The 13,359-nt window shown below is 41.2% G+C and overlaps 2 protein-coding genes and 1 pseudogene across 2 annotated transcripts; all 3 read right to left on the reverse strand.

Annotated features, from left to right (window-relative positions):
* Positions 1-1,049: 1,049 nt before the first annotated feature.
* On the reverse strand, positions 1,050-1,553 carry LOC148765386 (putative aspartic proteinase GIP2 pseudogene; annotated as a pseudogene).
* Positions 1,554-2,063: 510 nt separating this feature from the next.
* On the reverse strand, positions 2,064-5,109 carry LOC148765387 (uncharacterized). The gene is made up of 6 exons (XM_088812781.1): positions 4,920-5,109; positions 3,902-4,503; positions 3,529-3,795; positions 2,608-3,081; positions 2,319-2,502; positions 2,064-2,242 (listed from the first exon to the last, which is right to left on the reverse strand). The coding sequence occupies exons 1-6, from the start codon at positions 5,107-5,109 to the stop codon at positions 2,064-2,066; spliced, it is 1,896 nt and encodes a 631-aa protein (XP_088668907.1).
* Positions 5,110-5,581: 472 nt separating this feature from the next.
* Positions 5,582-6,058, reverse strand: LOC148765388 (uncharacterized). The gene has a single exon (XM_088812782.1). The coding sequence runs from the start codon at positions 6,056-6,058 to the stop codon at positions 5,582-5,584; it is 477 nt and encodes a 158-aa protein (XP_088668908.1).
* Between the last annotated feature and the right edge of the window lie 7,301 nt (positions 6,059-13,359).

A 13,359-nucleotide genomic window follows, 5' to 3' on the forward strand; every position in this document is an offset into this window, starting at 1 on the left:
GTGTTCTGGATCGCGATCTGGGTCCTCGAATATTTTGCTTCTGTAAGACCCCCCCAGATCGCGATACGGAGTGCTGGATCGTGATCTGGGTCCTCAACTTCTTGCTACTGTAAGACCCCCCAGATTGCGATACAGAGTGATGGATCGCGATCTGGGTCCTCGAATTCTTTGCTTCTGTAAGACCCCCTAGATTACGATACGGAGTGCTGGATCGCAATCTGGGCTGTGTAATCTGCCAAAAAAATGAAATTAAAAAGGGTGAGAGTGAGAGATTGAACCTATATAAAAAAATAAATAAAAACAATGCAAACGAGGCAAGAAAACAAAAACAAAAGTATGAAAAAAAATGAAATAAATATGAGCAACAATGGGGTGCCTCCCATTTAGCGCCTGTTTTACAGTCGACGGCTCGACTTAGTTTGGATTTACTGGGAGAAAATCAGCGCGACACGCTCCACTTCATCGGAAGCACCATTCGGGTAGTAATGCTTGACTCGTTGCCCATTTACATTGAACGATGGACCGTCTCGTCCTCAGATTTCAATAACTCCTTGTAGGGTTGCGCTCAGGACTACGAATGGCCCTGACCAATGGGACTTGAGCTTTCCCGGAAATAGTCGTAGCCGAGAATTGAATAGTAGGACTTGGTCACCTGCCCGGAACTCTCGCTTTGAAATTCTTTTGTCATGCCACTTTTTCGTGTTTTCTTTGTAAATCTTGGCATTCTCGTAAGCATCGTTTCTGAATTCCTCCATTTCGTTGAGCTGGAGCAACCGACGATCGCATACAGTTGTTTGGTCGAAATTGAGCTTTTTGACGGCCCAATACGCTTGGTGCTCCAATTCCACTAGCAGGTGGCACGCTTTCCCAAACACAAGTTTGTACGGAGACATCCCAATCGGTGTCTTGAATGCGGTCCGATAGGCCCGAAGTGTATCATCGAGCTTCAACGCCCTATGATTTTTGGTTCATGCTCAAGGTCTTCTTTAGAATCTGTTTGATTTCTCGGTTCGTCAACTCAGCAAGGCCATTTGTTTGCGGATGATAAGCTAGCGCAATTCTGTGCCGGATCCCCAACTTGTTCTTAGATTGGCGAGTTGTTTGTTGCAGAAGTGGGATCCTTCATCGCTAATATTTGCCCTGGGTGTCCACGGACGGAGACGACATTCGGTGGTGGTGCGGGTGAAGGGGTTGTCGGGGTAGACGCCGCATGTATTGTTGTTGCAACCGGGCTTCGGCCCGTCGAAGCAGTCCCCGCACGATTTGGATCGAGCCAGTGAGCACTGGGCTGATCTGCATCGTACGGGCCGGTATGAGGACGAGACGTAGTTGTTGTCGCAGTCAACCCATAGGAGCTGGCCACCGAGATGGACGACGAGGTTTACGGGTATGAGGGGCGTTCGTTGGTTGTTTGAAGTGACGTATTGTTGGGTGGACGCATCTTTTCTCACCGGAATGGCTAGGGCTGCTAGCCGGAACAACGGTTGGCCATGGCAAATCGAGATTAGCAAGAGCAAACAAGTGATGAACGTTTGAAAAAGAATGGATCCCATTTCTAAAATACAGGATATTTAATTTGATGGTGAATGGAGATATATATATTGTTAAGGGTGTGGATTTCTATTTATAATGTTGGTAAAAGTTTAAATTTATTTAATGGGAATTGTGAGGTGTAACATTTATTATTTATTCATGTAGCATGAAGTATTTGTGAAGTCGTATGCTTTCGGTCAACGATTAAAAATCAACTTTGATTAGTTTATCATTTATAAACTGAAATGCTAATTGCAGTGGGACTTTTACTGAAATTTGTTTATTTGCAACGGTACTCTCATTTCACTTTTTTCCAACTTTCTAAAAAACTCAAAACTCTCTCAACTAAAAAAGGTCGAAAAAAAAGAGTTTTCACGGCAGCAGAATATACAACTTTCCATTCGAATGAGGGAATGGTCCCATGAAATCTATGCCCCAAACATCGAAAAGTTCCACCTCTTGCATGTTCTTTAATGGCATTTGGCTTTTGTTGGATAGATTCCCGGTCCATTATCATCGAGCACACATTTTCACGAACTCGTAACTATCTCGGAATAGGGTTGGCCAAAAGAAGCCTGACTGCAGAACTTTGGCGGTTGTGCAAGATTCCCCGTGATGCCCGCCACAAGGTGAAGAGTGGCGATGTGTGAGGATCTCTTGTATTTCGGCTTCCAGAACACATCGTCGGATAACTCGATATGGGCCGGTTCTGAAAATAAATGGCTCGTCCCATAGAAAGAAACGACTGTCGTGAAGGAATTTCTTCGTTTGGTGATAAGATAGACCGTCACGAATGATCCCACTGGCCAAGAAGTTGGCAGCATACCACGGAGTGTAAGTGCTAATGGCGAGCAATTGCTCGTCTGGGAATGATTCCTGAATGTTTCCCTCGGCTGGAGCTTCGTCTAAAATGAGTCTGGAAATATGATCGGCCACCACATTCTCGCTCCCCTTTTTGTCTCTGATCTCCTAGTCGAACTCCTGGAGTAGTAGTACCCATCTAAAGAGTCGGGGATTGGCGTCTTTCTTGGCGAATAAATATCGAATAACTGCGTGGTCTGTATAGATGATCACATGCGAGCCCAAGATATAAGGTATGAACTTGTCAATGGCATAAACAACTGCTAGCATTTCTTTTTTGGTCGTCGAATAGTTCTTATGTGCCTGGTCAAGTGTACGACTGGAATAGTAGATGGCTTTGAAGATTTTGTCCATTCTTTGTCCCAATACTGCACCTACAACATAGTCGCTCACGTCGCACATGGTCTCGAACGGTTCTTCCCAATCGGGAGTGATCATACTCGGTGAATGGGTTAGCTTCTCCTTGAGAAACGTGAAAGCCTGCAAACAAACAGAATCAAAATCAAAGACGGCTTCCTTCTCAAGCAAATGACAAAATGGTTTCATTATTTTCGAAAAATCTTTAATGAATCTACGAGAAAACCCAGCATGCCCTAAAAAACTTCTAACCCCCTTGACATCTTTCGGTGGAGGCAATTTTTCAATAGTTTCGATCCACATCAAGACCCATTTTCGAGACCTTGTGACCTAGAACAATACATTCGCGAACCATAAAATGACATTTTTTTCCCAATTTAAAACAAGGGTCGTTTCTGTACATCTTTTCAAAACAAGTTTTAGGTTATGCACACAATGATCAAAAGACGATCCAAACACAGAAAAATCATCCATAAACACCTCAAGAAAGTCTTCTACCATATCATCAAAAATAGACATCATACATCGTTGAAAGGTAGCAGGTGCATTACACAAACCAAAAGGCATCCTACGAAATGCAAAAGTACCGTAGGGGCAAGTGAAAGTAGTTTTCTCTTGGTCTTCCGGGGCGATTGAGATTTGATTGTACCCCGAATAACCATTTAGAAAACAGTAATACTCGAATCCTTCTAGCATGTCCAACATTTGATCGAGAAAGGGAATGGGCAAATGGTCTTTTTTAGTGATTGCATTCAATAATCGCTAATCAAAGCACACACGCCACCCAGTGACTGTCCTACACGGAATAAGTTCATTTTTATCATTCACAATAACCGTCATCCCACCCCTCTTTGGCACAACCTGTACCGGACTAACCCACGCACTATCAGAAATTGCATATATCATACCGGCGCCTAACAATTTTAAGACCTCTTTTTTGACTACCTCTTTCATTGACGGATTTAACCGCCTCTGAGTTTGGACTCTCGGTTTATAGACGTCTTCCATTAGAATTCTGTGTTGGACAATAGACGAGCTGATTCCCTTAATATCCTCAATAGAGGCCAACCTATAGCCGACCTATATTCTCTAAGGACCTCCAACAGTGTTTTTGTTTCAGCCTCGCTAAAAAACTGGAAGAAATGATCACCGGATATGCCTTGTCTTCTCCAAGAAAAGCATAACAAAGATAATCCAGTAATTGTTTCAATTCAAGTACACGGGTCGTTTTCACACTAACTAGTATCTCAGGAATGACTCCTACCTTGTCTATGCCCAAAATCTCGGCACACTCAAGAAACAACACGCAATCAAGCACATCATTTTCAATTGGGGTTTCAGGGGAAGCAGAATGCAAATCAGTAGAGTTAACAAAGCAGTTCTCAACATAATCACATAATTCATACAAATCAGAAATGGAGGAAACACAGTCCTCGATCACGTCTATTCTACTGCAATGCTCAACAAGCTCAGATTGTTTAAATGCATTCATCAAATTAAAAACAACATCACCCCCATTTACCCTAAGTTGCAAAAATCCTAAGTCCATATCAATCATCGCTTTACCAGTGGCTAAGAATGGACGACCTAGAATGATTGATGCTTCATCATCTTCAGGCATTTCAAGTACTACAAAATCAACAGGCAAAATGAATTTGTCTACTTTAACTAGCACATCTTCTACAATCCCATCAGGGTATTTCAATGAACGATCAACTAATTGCAAAGTCATGTGCGTGCGGTTCAAATTTCCTAAGCTCAGTTTTAAAAACACAGACATAAGCATCAAATTAATACTTGCCCCCAAATCACATAAAGTTTTATCAAAAATAAAATTTCCAATAATACTAGGAATAGTGTAACTCCCTGGATCTTGCATTTTTCATGGTAAATTCGACTAGAGAATGGCATTGCAAGTTGCCGTGAGTGTTATTGGTGTGTCTTCTTCGATTCTCACTTTCTTGGATAGTACATCCTTCATGAATTTGGTGTAGTTTGGCATTACCTCCATGGCTTCTGCAAAAGGGATGTTGATTCGAATTTGTTTGATCTTTTCGATGAACTTCTTAAATTGATCCTTGAGATTCTTCTTTTTCAATCTCTTTGGAAAAGTAATAGGATTTATTAGAAGAGGAGGATTATCAGGAAAGAAATGTTATTGGGATTACTAGCTTCTTCTGTACTACTCCCTAAAATGGTGATTTCCGGCTCGACTGGGGTTGGTCGTACGGCTGGCTTTGGTGATTCGTCTGTCAGATAAAGAGGATTGGTCATTAGAAAACCACTTCGGGAGGTTATGGCTTGACAACTTTCTTTCGGATTGACTTCGGTATTGCTCGGAAATCCACCCTTTGCCATCGTGGACATAGATTCGGCAATTTGACCTATTTGTTTTTCCATGTTCTTCATTGTCGGTGAAGACGCTCGTCATAAGTCGGCCCTCGTTTCTCTCTTTAATGGTTAAAATTTGAAGGTGGTTAGAGAGCATTCTTTGGATTGGCGTAGGAGAAGTTCTCGTGATTCCGAATTCCCGGTAGTAGTAGTGAGTAGGGTTTTGATTTTTATTGTTGTTTCCCTGGAAATTGTTGAATCGGTTGTTCATATAGTGTGCCTGCTCCCAATCGTCATTTGTGACTTGCGAAGTACTTGCCGCTGCTACTTGTTCGGTTTGTGGCCCTCGAACTGACAATTGGGAGACCAAATTTGATAATGCCAACTGTGCTGATAACGAAGCTAATGAATTGAGGTGGTGGACTCCGGCCACCTTTTGTGTACCACTTCGTTCGGACGGCCAATAGTAGGCATTTTCACACATTGGCTCGACAATGTCTCAAGCATCTGTGGGAGTCTTGTTTTGCAACGATCCACCTGAAGTAGCATCGACGAGAGATCGGGCGGGTTGATTGAGCCCATTGTAGAACAACTCCATTTGATCCCTTGAGTTGAATCCGTGTTGTGGGCATTGTCGTAATAAGTCATTGAACCTCTCCCATGACTCGTACATCGGCTCTTTACTCATTTGTCTGAAGTTGCCGACATCTCTTCGTAGTTGTGTTGTCTTCGATGGTGGAAAGAATCGAGCCAGAAAGGCTTGTGATAATTCTTCACAACAAGTAAGTGATCCGGGATTAAGACTCAGAAGCCAACTCTTCGCTTTGTCTCTGATAGAAAATGAGAATAGCTTCAACCGAATAGCATCATCGGAAATGCCATTAACCTTGATTATGTCACAAATCTCTAAGAAATTGGAAAGATGGAGATTCGGATCCGCAGTGGCTGCTTCGGAGAATTTTTTCGCAATGACCATGTTGATGAGCCACGTCTTTAGCTCGAAGTTGTTTGCGGCTATCGTCGGTTTCCTGATTCCCTAATAGTACTTACTCACATCTGGAGTTCGGTATTCTCGCATTGTTCGCTCGGGTGGTAGGTTCGGTCTTTGTTGCTCGTGCTCTCATCCTGGCTCTCGATATCCTTGATCATCGGCCATTGGTTCACTTTGTTGGCTGCGCGTGGCTCATCGTCTTCGAAATGTCCTTTCAATCTCGGGATCGTAAGGTATGGTTTCAAAATTTCGACGCCTAGGCAAAAACAAAGTAATCGGTTAAAATCAAATTAAAAATGAAAAATAAAGCAAATAAATGGCTAAAGTAATAATCAGGTAATTGGTAACACTATCAACAAAGATAGAATCAAATTGGTCCCCGGCAACGGCGCCAAAAACTTGATACGCGTATTCCTCACGTATAAATTACCGCAAGTGTACAGTATCGCATTTTGTAGAACAGTGGTTCCAGATATCGATCCACAGGGACCTATAAATTCACATGCGGCGTAATGTAATTATATTATCGTAATATTATCTAGCCGATCGTAAATGGTTGGAATGGTGATAAATCCTAGATTAATAACAAACAAGGTTGAGAACATGCAAATATATAGAATATACGTAAATAGAATAGCGACAATTCTAAACGGGAGGGTTTCGATTTAAAAGGGACTTCTAGGGCAAAATCCACCAATGTATAATCAACAACGATCTACAAATCCGTTATCTAAGGTCAAATTCCTATTCGTTAACCGACACGCTAAAATACTCTAACCCCCTTCTCCAGTGTAGTTAGAGTCTACACACAGGTCCGACGTCTCCGTTCAGAACCTGTTATTAAGAGAGTATTTAGGTCAAGTCCTTAAGGGCTACCTGAGATGTATCACGTCTCCGTTTCCACAACCCAAAGCTATGTTTTCCTAATTTCAAACAAGAAATTATCTTCCGAGTTCATTCCTATTTAATATCAATCGAAGAGATGACCAATCAATCAGAAGCATTTAGTATAGGAAAACATAAACGAACTCAAAACACGACAAATAGATAACAGAAATGGAGATCGAAATCAATATATACAAGGTTTCGTTGCCCTAGAAGAAAATGTTCTTAGTTCATAACAAACATAGTGTCAAAAGAATTTACACAAGAAACGAAGAATAAAACGTAAAGAAATTGCGTAAGAAAAACCCAAGTCGAAACCCCCGTCGAAGATTCCCGCGAAGAACTGTCGAAAACCATAAAAAGTGGAAGAAGCAATGAGAATGAAATGGCCTTCCTATTTATAATTAATCCAAAGCTTCCTCAAGAAGCTTTGCATTAATTAAAAATATCTGCTCTCGAAAATCGTGCCCAGATCGCGATACAGAGTTGTGGATCGCGATCTAGTGGCCTCGGGGAACTGCCCACCGCCTGGCTAGATCGCGACACGGAGTTGTGTATCGCGATCTGGGTCTAGAACAAAAGTCCACTGTGAGACCCCACAGATCGCGATACGGAGTTGCTGGATCGCGATCTAAATCTTGAGTGAAAAGCCTAATGTGACAACCCCCAAATCGCGATACGAGATTGTTGGATCGCGATCTGGGTCTGGATCAGGAACTTGCTGTGACAACCCCCAGATCGCAATACACATACCCGGTATCGCGATCTGGGTCTTCATGGCCACGTAATTTGGCTTGAAAAATCGGTTTCGCTTTCAAATGGCTTCAAATTGTCAAAAAGAGCTAAGAAAACCTAAAAATAGAAATAAAACAAGAAACGCATAATATGTACAAATAAAGCCGAAACTCGGTTGAACAAAGACCAAAACTCGAAGATTCGATAAGTAAAAGTCATGTAAAACAAACACTTATCAGTTGTCCCCTTATTAATGTTGTAAATGATAACAATGGAGCCTCATTAAAACCTTGTTCGCCACACAAGGAAAGAGTACCTCTAAAACACTTTTCTACGAAAATTATATAGACCTAGCATATTGTTACCCACTTAGCCGGTGATATCGGCTAAGACTCGAGTGTGGCCGAGTTGTGCCCGAGAAATGGTGCCAAACGAGGGTTCGCAGAAGACACCTACACAATCGGCCAATGAGTGGTCGAGTGTTGGGCAAGCATTTGGGGTGTTTGTTCAAGAAAGCAAAGAATAGTTTGGCTCAAGTGGGAACGGTGATCGGGAGTAATTGGATGATGGCACAAGTGAGTATTGGCATGTGGCCGAGAACTTGGGCAACTGGGCGTCCGAAATAAATTGATCATGACATAGCAAGGGAGGGCAGGTTTGCAAGACAAGTAAGGCAGCCCGATGAGCGTGCGTACTAACGGCTGGATAGGCAAGAGCTGGCAAGTGATTGACAAGGCAAGCAAAGTGTGCGGACAAGGGAAGCAGACGGGCTGCCTAGCAACCGGCCGGGATGTTTGGCCGTTTGGCGTGTGCACGCGCCCAAGCAAGGCAGACATGATAACCGACTATGTGGACGGTTTTGAGGGAAGTTGCGGAACGGTTGAGACCTAGAAAGCATGCGGAACTGCCCCTTATTACTTGTAATAGTTAGGCATGTGTGCCGCCAAATGTCCCTAGGTAGTTTAATGTGTAAACTACATTCTTCCTTGTATTTATAGGGCTATGAGTGCACAAATCCGACCCATATAGTATTATAGAGTTTAGATTGCAACTATGGGCATTCTGAGTGAGGATTTTGTGTGTGCACCTTACTCTCCTTTGTATTCTTTGTTGGGAAATCAATATAAAGGTTGGGCATTGCCCGTAAATGTGTTTGAGTGTTGTTTTTCGCTGCATACTCTTGTTTATGTTTACGTTGGCTTAAAAGACTTTATATATTTGTGCATTTGTGCGAAGAGAATCGAGAGAAAGGCTGACAGATCTTGCAAGAAGATGAGGCCGCACGGGCAAAAATTTCTTAAGTAAAGAAACCATTGTGACACCTATACATATGGATACAATAAAGAACCCTAGCATCTATATATACAATTATGAATTCTAGTAAAATATTTATCATTGCCAACTTAGCAAGCCTATCAACTACTGAATTTTGCTCACAATTTATGTGCACCAATTTCGCATCATTGTGAAGAAGTTGTCTGCATTTCTGAACAATATATTATGTGATCGTTCACATGATTCATTGATAATCACGGCCCACAGCTATTGTTTTGATTTGCGAGAATTAATTTTAATAGAAAATAAAGTACAAGGGTCAATGATCGAAGAACCTTCATCACAAAAATAAGAAACGGGATAGAACAATACAATTCCATTTTACAGAATTTGCCTATCTGGCTAGATTGTGTGAAGCAAAATTTACGTCTCAGAAGCAATGATCTGCAAACTGGACCGGACATTGATCCGGCCAAGCTATCAGGTCTCGGTTGGACCAGGAGTTTTGGAATTATTAATATTTAATTTATATGGTATTATTTATGCAAAAAATTACGTAAAAATAACCTATTTATCACCAATATTAAATATTCGTATGAGTTAATCATAAAACTACAATTAGCAATACAAGTCGTTCTTTATATATATATATATATATATATATATATATATATATATATATATATATATATATATATATATATATATATATATTGGTGGGTTGAAATAATCATACCTTGTATTTTGAGAAAACAACCTTAAAATGGACCTCAATCAATCAAAATATAATAAATCAGTGGATAATGTATAGAATGAAGCATTATTCCACAAACAACGTTCTTTTTCTTGAGGAACATGCAAAAATATAGAATGTTGGTTTATATCTAAAAAGTGGAGAGAGCCTTTAACCTAAAAAATGACATTGTATAAATACTAATACAAGAATGGGCCTCATTTGGGCCATGCATTACATTTTCCAGGCCCAAGCCGCCACCCTACTACTACTACATACTCTGCCACGTGGCCAGCCACCATTGGTTCTTTTTACTGTTCATCTGCCAGTGCAAGTTTGCCACATGTCCCTTTCTCCTCAGAGTTGTCCCCGTATGGTCTCTGCAGTGCCGAGGAAATACACTGCCACCGAGGTACAGTGTTACCTCGCTTAGTTACCTCGCCTGACATAATCTTCTCTCGCATGCAGCTTTTCTTCGCTTACCTCGCTTGCCTTAGCCTATTCAGCTATTGGACTTTCCTATCCTGGGCTTTCCCATTTTAAGACTCTTGGGCTTTACTTTAACTGGGCTTATTACTCATTTATCCTTTGGGGCAAAACAATCCGGATCATCTACTCCCCCCACTATACCTAGTTGACGAGATAACGGTGGCTAGGTATAGTCCCGACATTCGTAAAAAAAAAAAAAAAAAAAAAAATCTTTTTGGTACTCTCCTTTTAGTCCCCCCAGTTCACTAGAACTAAGGCAAAGTATTTGGTTGTGGCGAACTATTTCCTCGATTGCTTTTTTGTTTTTTTTTGGTACTCTCCTTTTACTCCCCCTAGTTCACTAGAACCAAGGCGAAGTACTTGTTTGAAATGTCAGTAACGTCGGCGTCCATCGCTTCATATTCTGCACACAAATACCAAGGCCATGTAATCATGACTTTACTGGGAAGCGTGCAGGCGCGTGGATCGACACACCAGGGGAATTAAAGATGGTGTCGTTTCATATCATCCACGCGTCCGCATCCCAATGGCAGACTGGCCGTAAATCAAAGTTAATTGGGGCATACGAAACGCCGTCTGACACGGCTTAATCGTGACCGTCCAATTTTAAATGTAATCACGCGGTTAGATTTCCTTATCCAATTCCTTATAGAAAATCTGCAAAATCTATAAATACCCCTTATTAGGTTTCTGAAATTTTATTTTGCCTCATTTCCTCCTCACACCTCCACGTTATTTGATTCCGATGGAGTGCCAGATCCAGCCCTTAATTTCTCACCGGCTTTTGTTTTAAGTCTTTTCCAACGGCACGCGGACGCCCTTTCCTGGATCTGCCCTTAGCTTCGCCAGAGATCCTCCTTGCCGGTGACTTGTCTATTTGCATTCTTCTTTCCTCTTTCCCCTTTTCGACAAAGATAGGTTCAGCCTAGGATGTCCCAACTTTCCAGCGAATCCACCCCATTAGGTAGCTCCTTAGAGCGTTTATTAGGTGACTCATACACCTCGGCGCATTTATTAGATGACGCCATGTTTTTAGGCGTGGGCGACATAGATAACGTCGCATCTATTGCCCCTAGGACATCGCAAACCGCCCTAGAAACCGGCATAGAACCCGCCGTACATCCTACAGCAACTACCAAAAGTCCCTATTCAACGGTAGACGCCAACTCGGTCCCATCCCAGCTTCCAGATTCCAACGATGACGGGCTCATTACTTGGTATGAGGACCAGGCGCGAGTCGGTTTATCATTTCCTCTAAACCGTTTCTTAGTAGACGTCGCAAATCGGTTCGGAGTCCCTTTATGTCGTTTCTCCTCCAACACCTTTAATATAATGAATTGTTTTTACATGATCTGCACCCTCCTCAATATCCAAAATATCTGCGGCGGACTTTTTGACTATTTTTTCTATGCTCGCCACAGTGGGCCGATGTATTATCTCTCTAATCGGCGAGATAAAAATATCTTCACCAATATCCCGAACAAAATCAATTACTGGCATCGAAAATTTTTCTTTGTTCGGACCCATGAGCCCTGGCCTTTTAACATAATCCCTGGCGCCGTTCAAACTCCACCCCCTCATACCGAGGATATGCTTATCGATATCGCGTACATAGAGTCTTTTTTTCATGTACAATACTTAGACGTAGAAAATGTCGTACGGACTCCGGGGCTTCTCGCCGCCTTTGGTTTACTTCGGCCATAAGGCCCCCCCATGACTCCCGCACAGCGCGGTAGCTATTTTGCCTTGATACGATCTCTCGAGTATCATAAGAATTCTTTACGAAACGTAAGAAAACACTTCATTAATATTTCTCTTCATAATAAAACCCTAGCACAAGACGACTATTTAAAGATAATAAAACCCTAGAATCCTAATCTAACTAGGAAAGATAATTACCTATACTAATAAAATACTTAATCTCTATCCTAAATACTAAACTCACGGCACTATAAAACTACCTATACTACTTTAATTAATTAATAATCAAATACTAACCTACTCAATAATTAAATATAAATTAAATATTAATAAATCGCAACAATCCATCCCTCTTGAAATGAACCTTGTCCTCAAGGTTCTAATAATTACGTCTCTCTCTTTTTGCGTTTCCATCTATGCTTAATGCCATCAAATTTATTCAAAAAGAATTTGTTCCCATGTAGGATGCTGAGAACACGAATCTCAATCAATTGATCGACTACTTCATCACATGTCTCCACCATCATTGACTCTCTAACGTATTGTTTGTTATGGTCAAACAATTCATTAAACATCATCAAGGAGATATTTGACACTTTTAGTGATACATCAATCTTCTCAATAGCATTGTTAGATCTCTTAATCTCCTTGAAAATCGGCACTACTCCTTCGTCTTCTTTCCTTTGAACATCATGGAAATCTCCCAATATCCACTGTAGTTCTTCGTCCTCTTCCTTAGTTAATTCCCCGTCTTCGTCCCAAATTACCTTCATGGAATCCGATAATTCTTCTTTCGGCGAACACACAATAAATTGGGGCTCTTCGAAAAAATCATCGTCGTCCTCTTCCTCTTCCTCCGGCAATAAGCTCGACAGCGGAGGTGGCAGTGGCGGTGACGGGCGGCGGTCTCTTCGGCTTTTGTGATGGCGTCGTCCTTGATTTTGTTCGAGCAATTTCTGAAACTTAATCCGTAATTTCTCCACGGATTTCTCCAATCGCTCCAACCGTCTTGTTTCTGACATCATAATTTTCACAAAGTTTTGATGTGATCTCAACTTTGCTCCAGCGTAGCTTTGATGTAATCGCTGCCTTGCTAACGAAGCGTTGGTGTTAATCGCAACTTCGCTCTGATACCAATTGATACGATCTCTCGAGTATCATAAGAATTCTTTACGAAACGTAAGAAAACACTTCATTAATATTTCTCTTCATAATAAAACCCTAGCACAAGACGAATATTTAAAGATAATAAAACCCTAGAATCCTAATCTAACTAGGAAAGATAATTACCTATACTAATAAAATACTTAATCTCTATCCTAAATACTAAACTCACGGCACTATAAAACTACCTATACTACTTTAATTAATTAATAATCAAATACTAACCTACTCAATAATTAAATATAAATTAAATATTAATAAATCGCAACATGCCTTTACGTCATTTCTCGTCTCATTGTTACAT

This window comes from Erythranthe guttata, chromosome 14 (genome assembly GCF_056151865.1).
Source record: "Erythranthe guttata isolate IM_541 chromosome 14, IM_541, whole genome shotgun sequence".
NCBI classification, from domain to species: Eukaryota; Viridiplantae; Streptophyta; class Magnoliopsida; order Lamiales; family Phrymaceae; genus Erythranthe; species Erythranthe guttata.

Coding starts and splice junctions, on each gene's coding strand:
- LOC148765387 (XM_088812781.1), bottom strand. CDS start 5,109: ATGGCAAAGGGTGGATTTCCGAGCAATACCGAAGTCAATCCGAAAGAA. Junction 4,504..4,919: donor GAGTAGTACAGAAGAAGCTA/GTAATCCCAATA, acceptor AACTGAGCTTAG/GAAATTTGAACCGCACGCAC. Junction 3,082..3,528: donor GGACAGTCACTGGGTGGCGT/GTGTGCTTTGAT, acceptor GTATTGTTCTAG/GTCACAAGGTCTCGAAAATG.
- LOC148765388 (XM_088812782.1), bottom strand. CDS start 6,058: ATGGTCATTGCGAAAAAATTCTCCGAAGCAGCCACTGCGGATCCGAAT.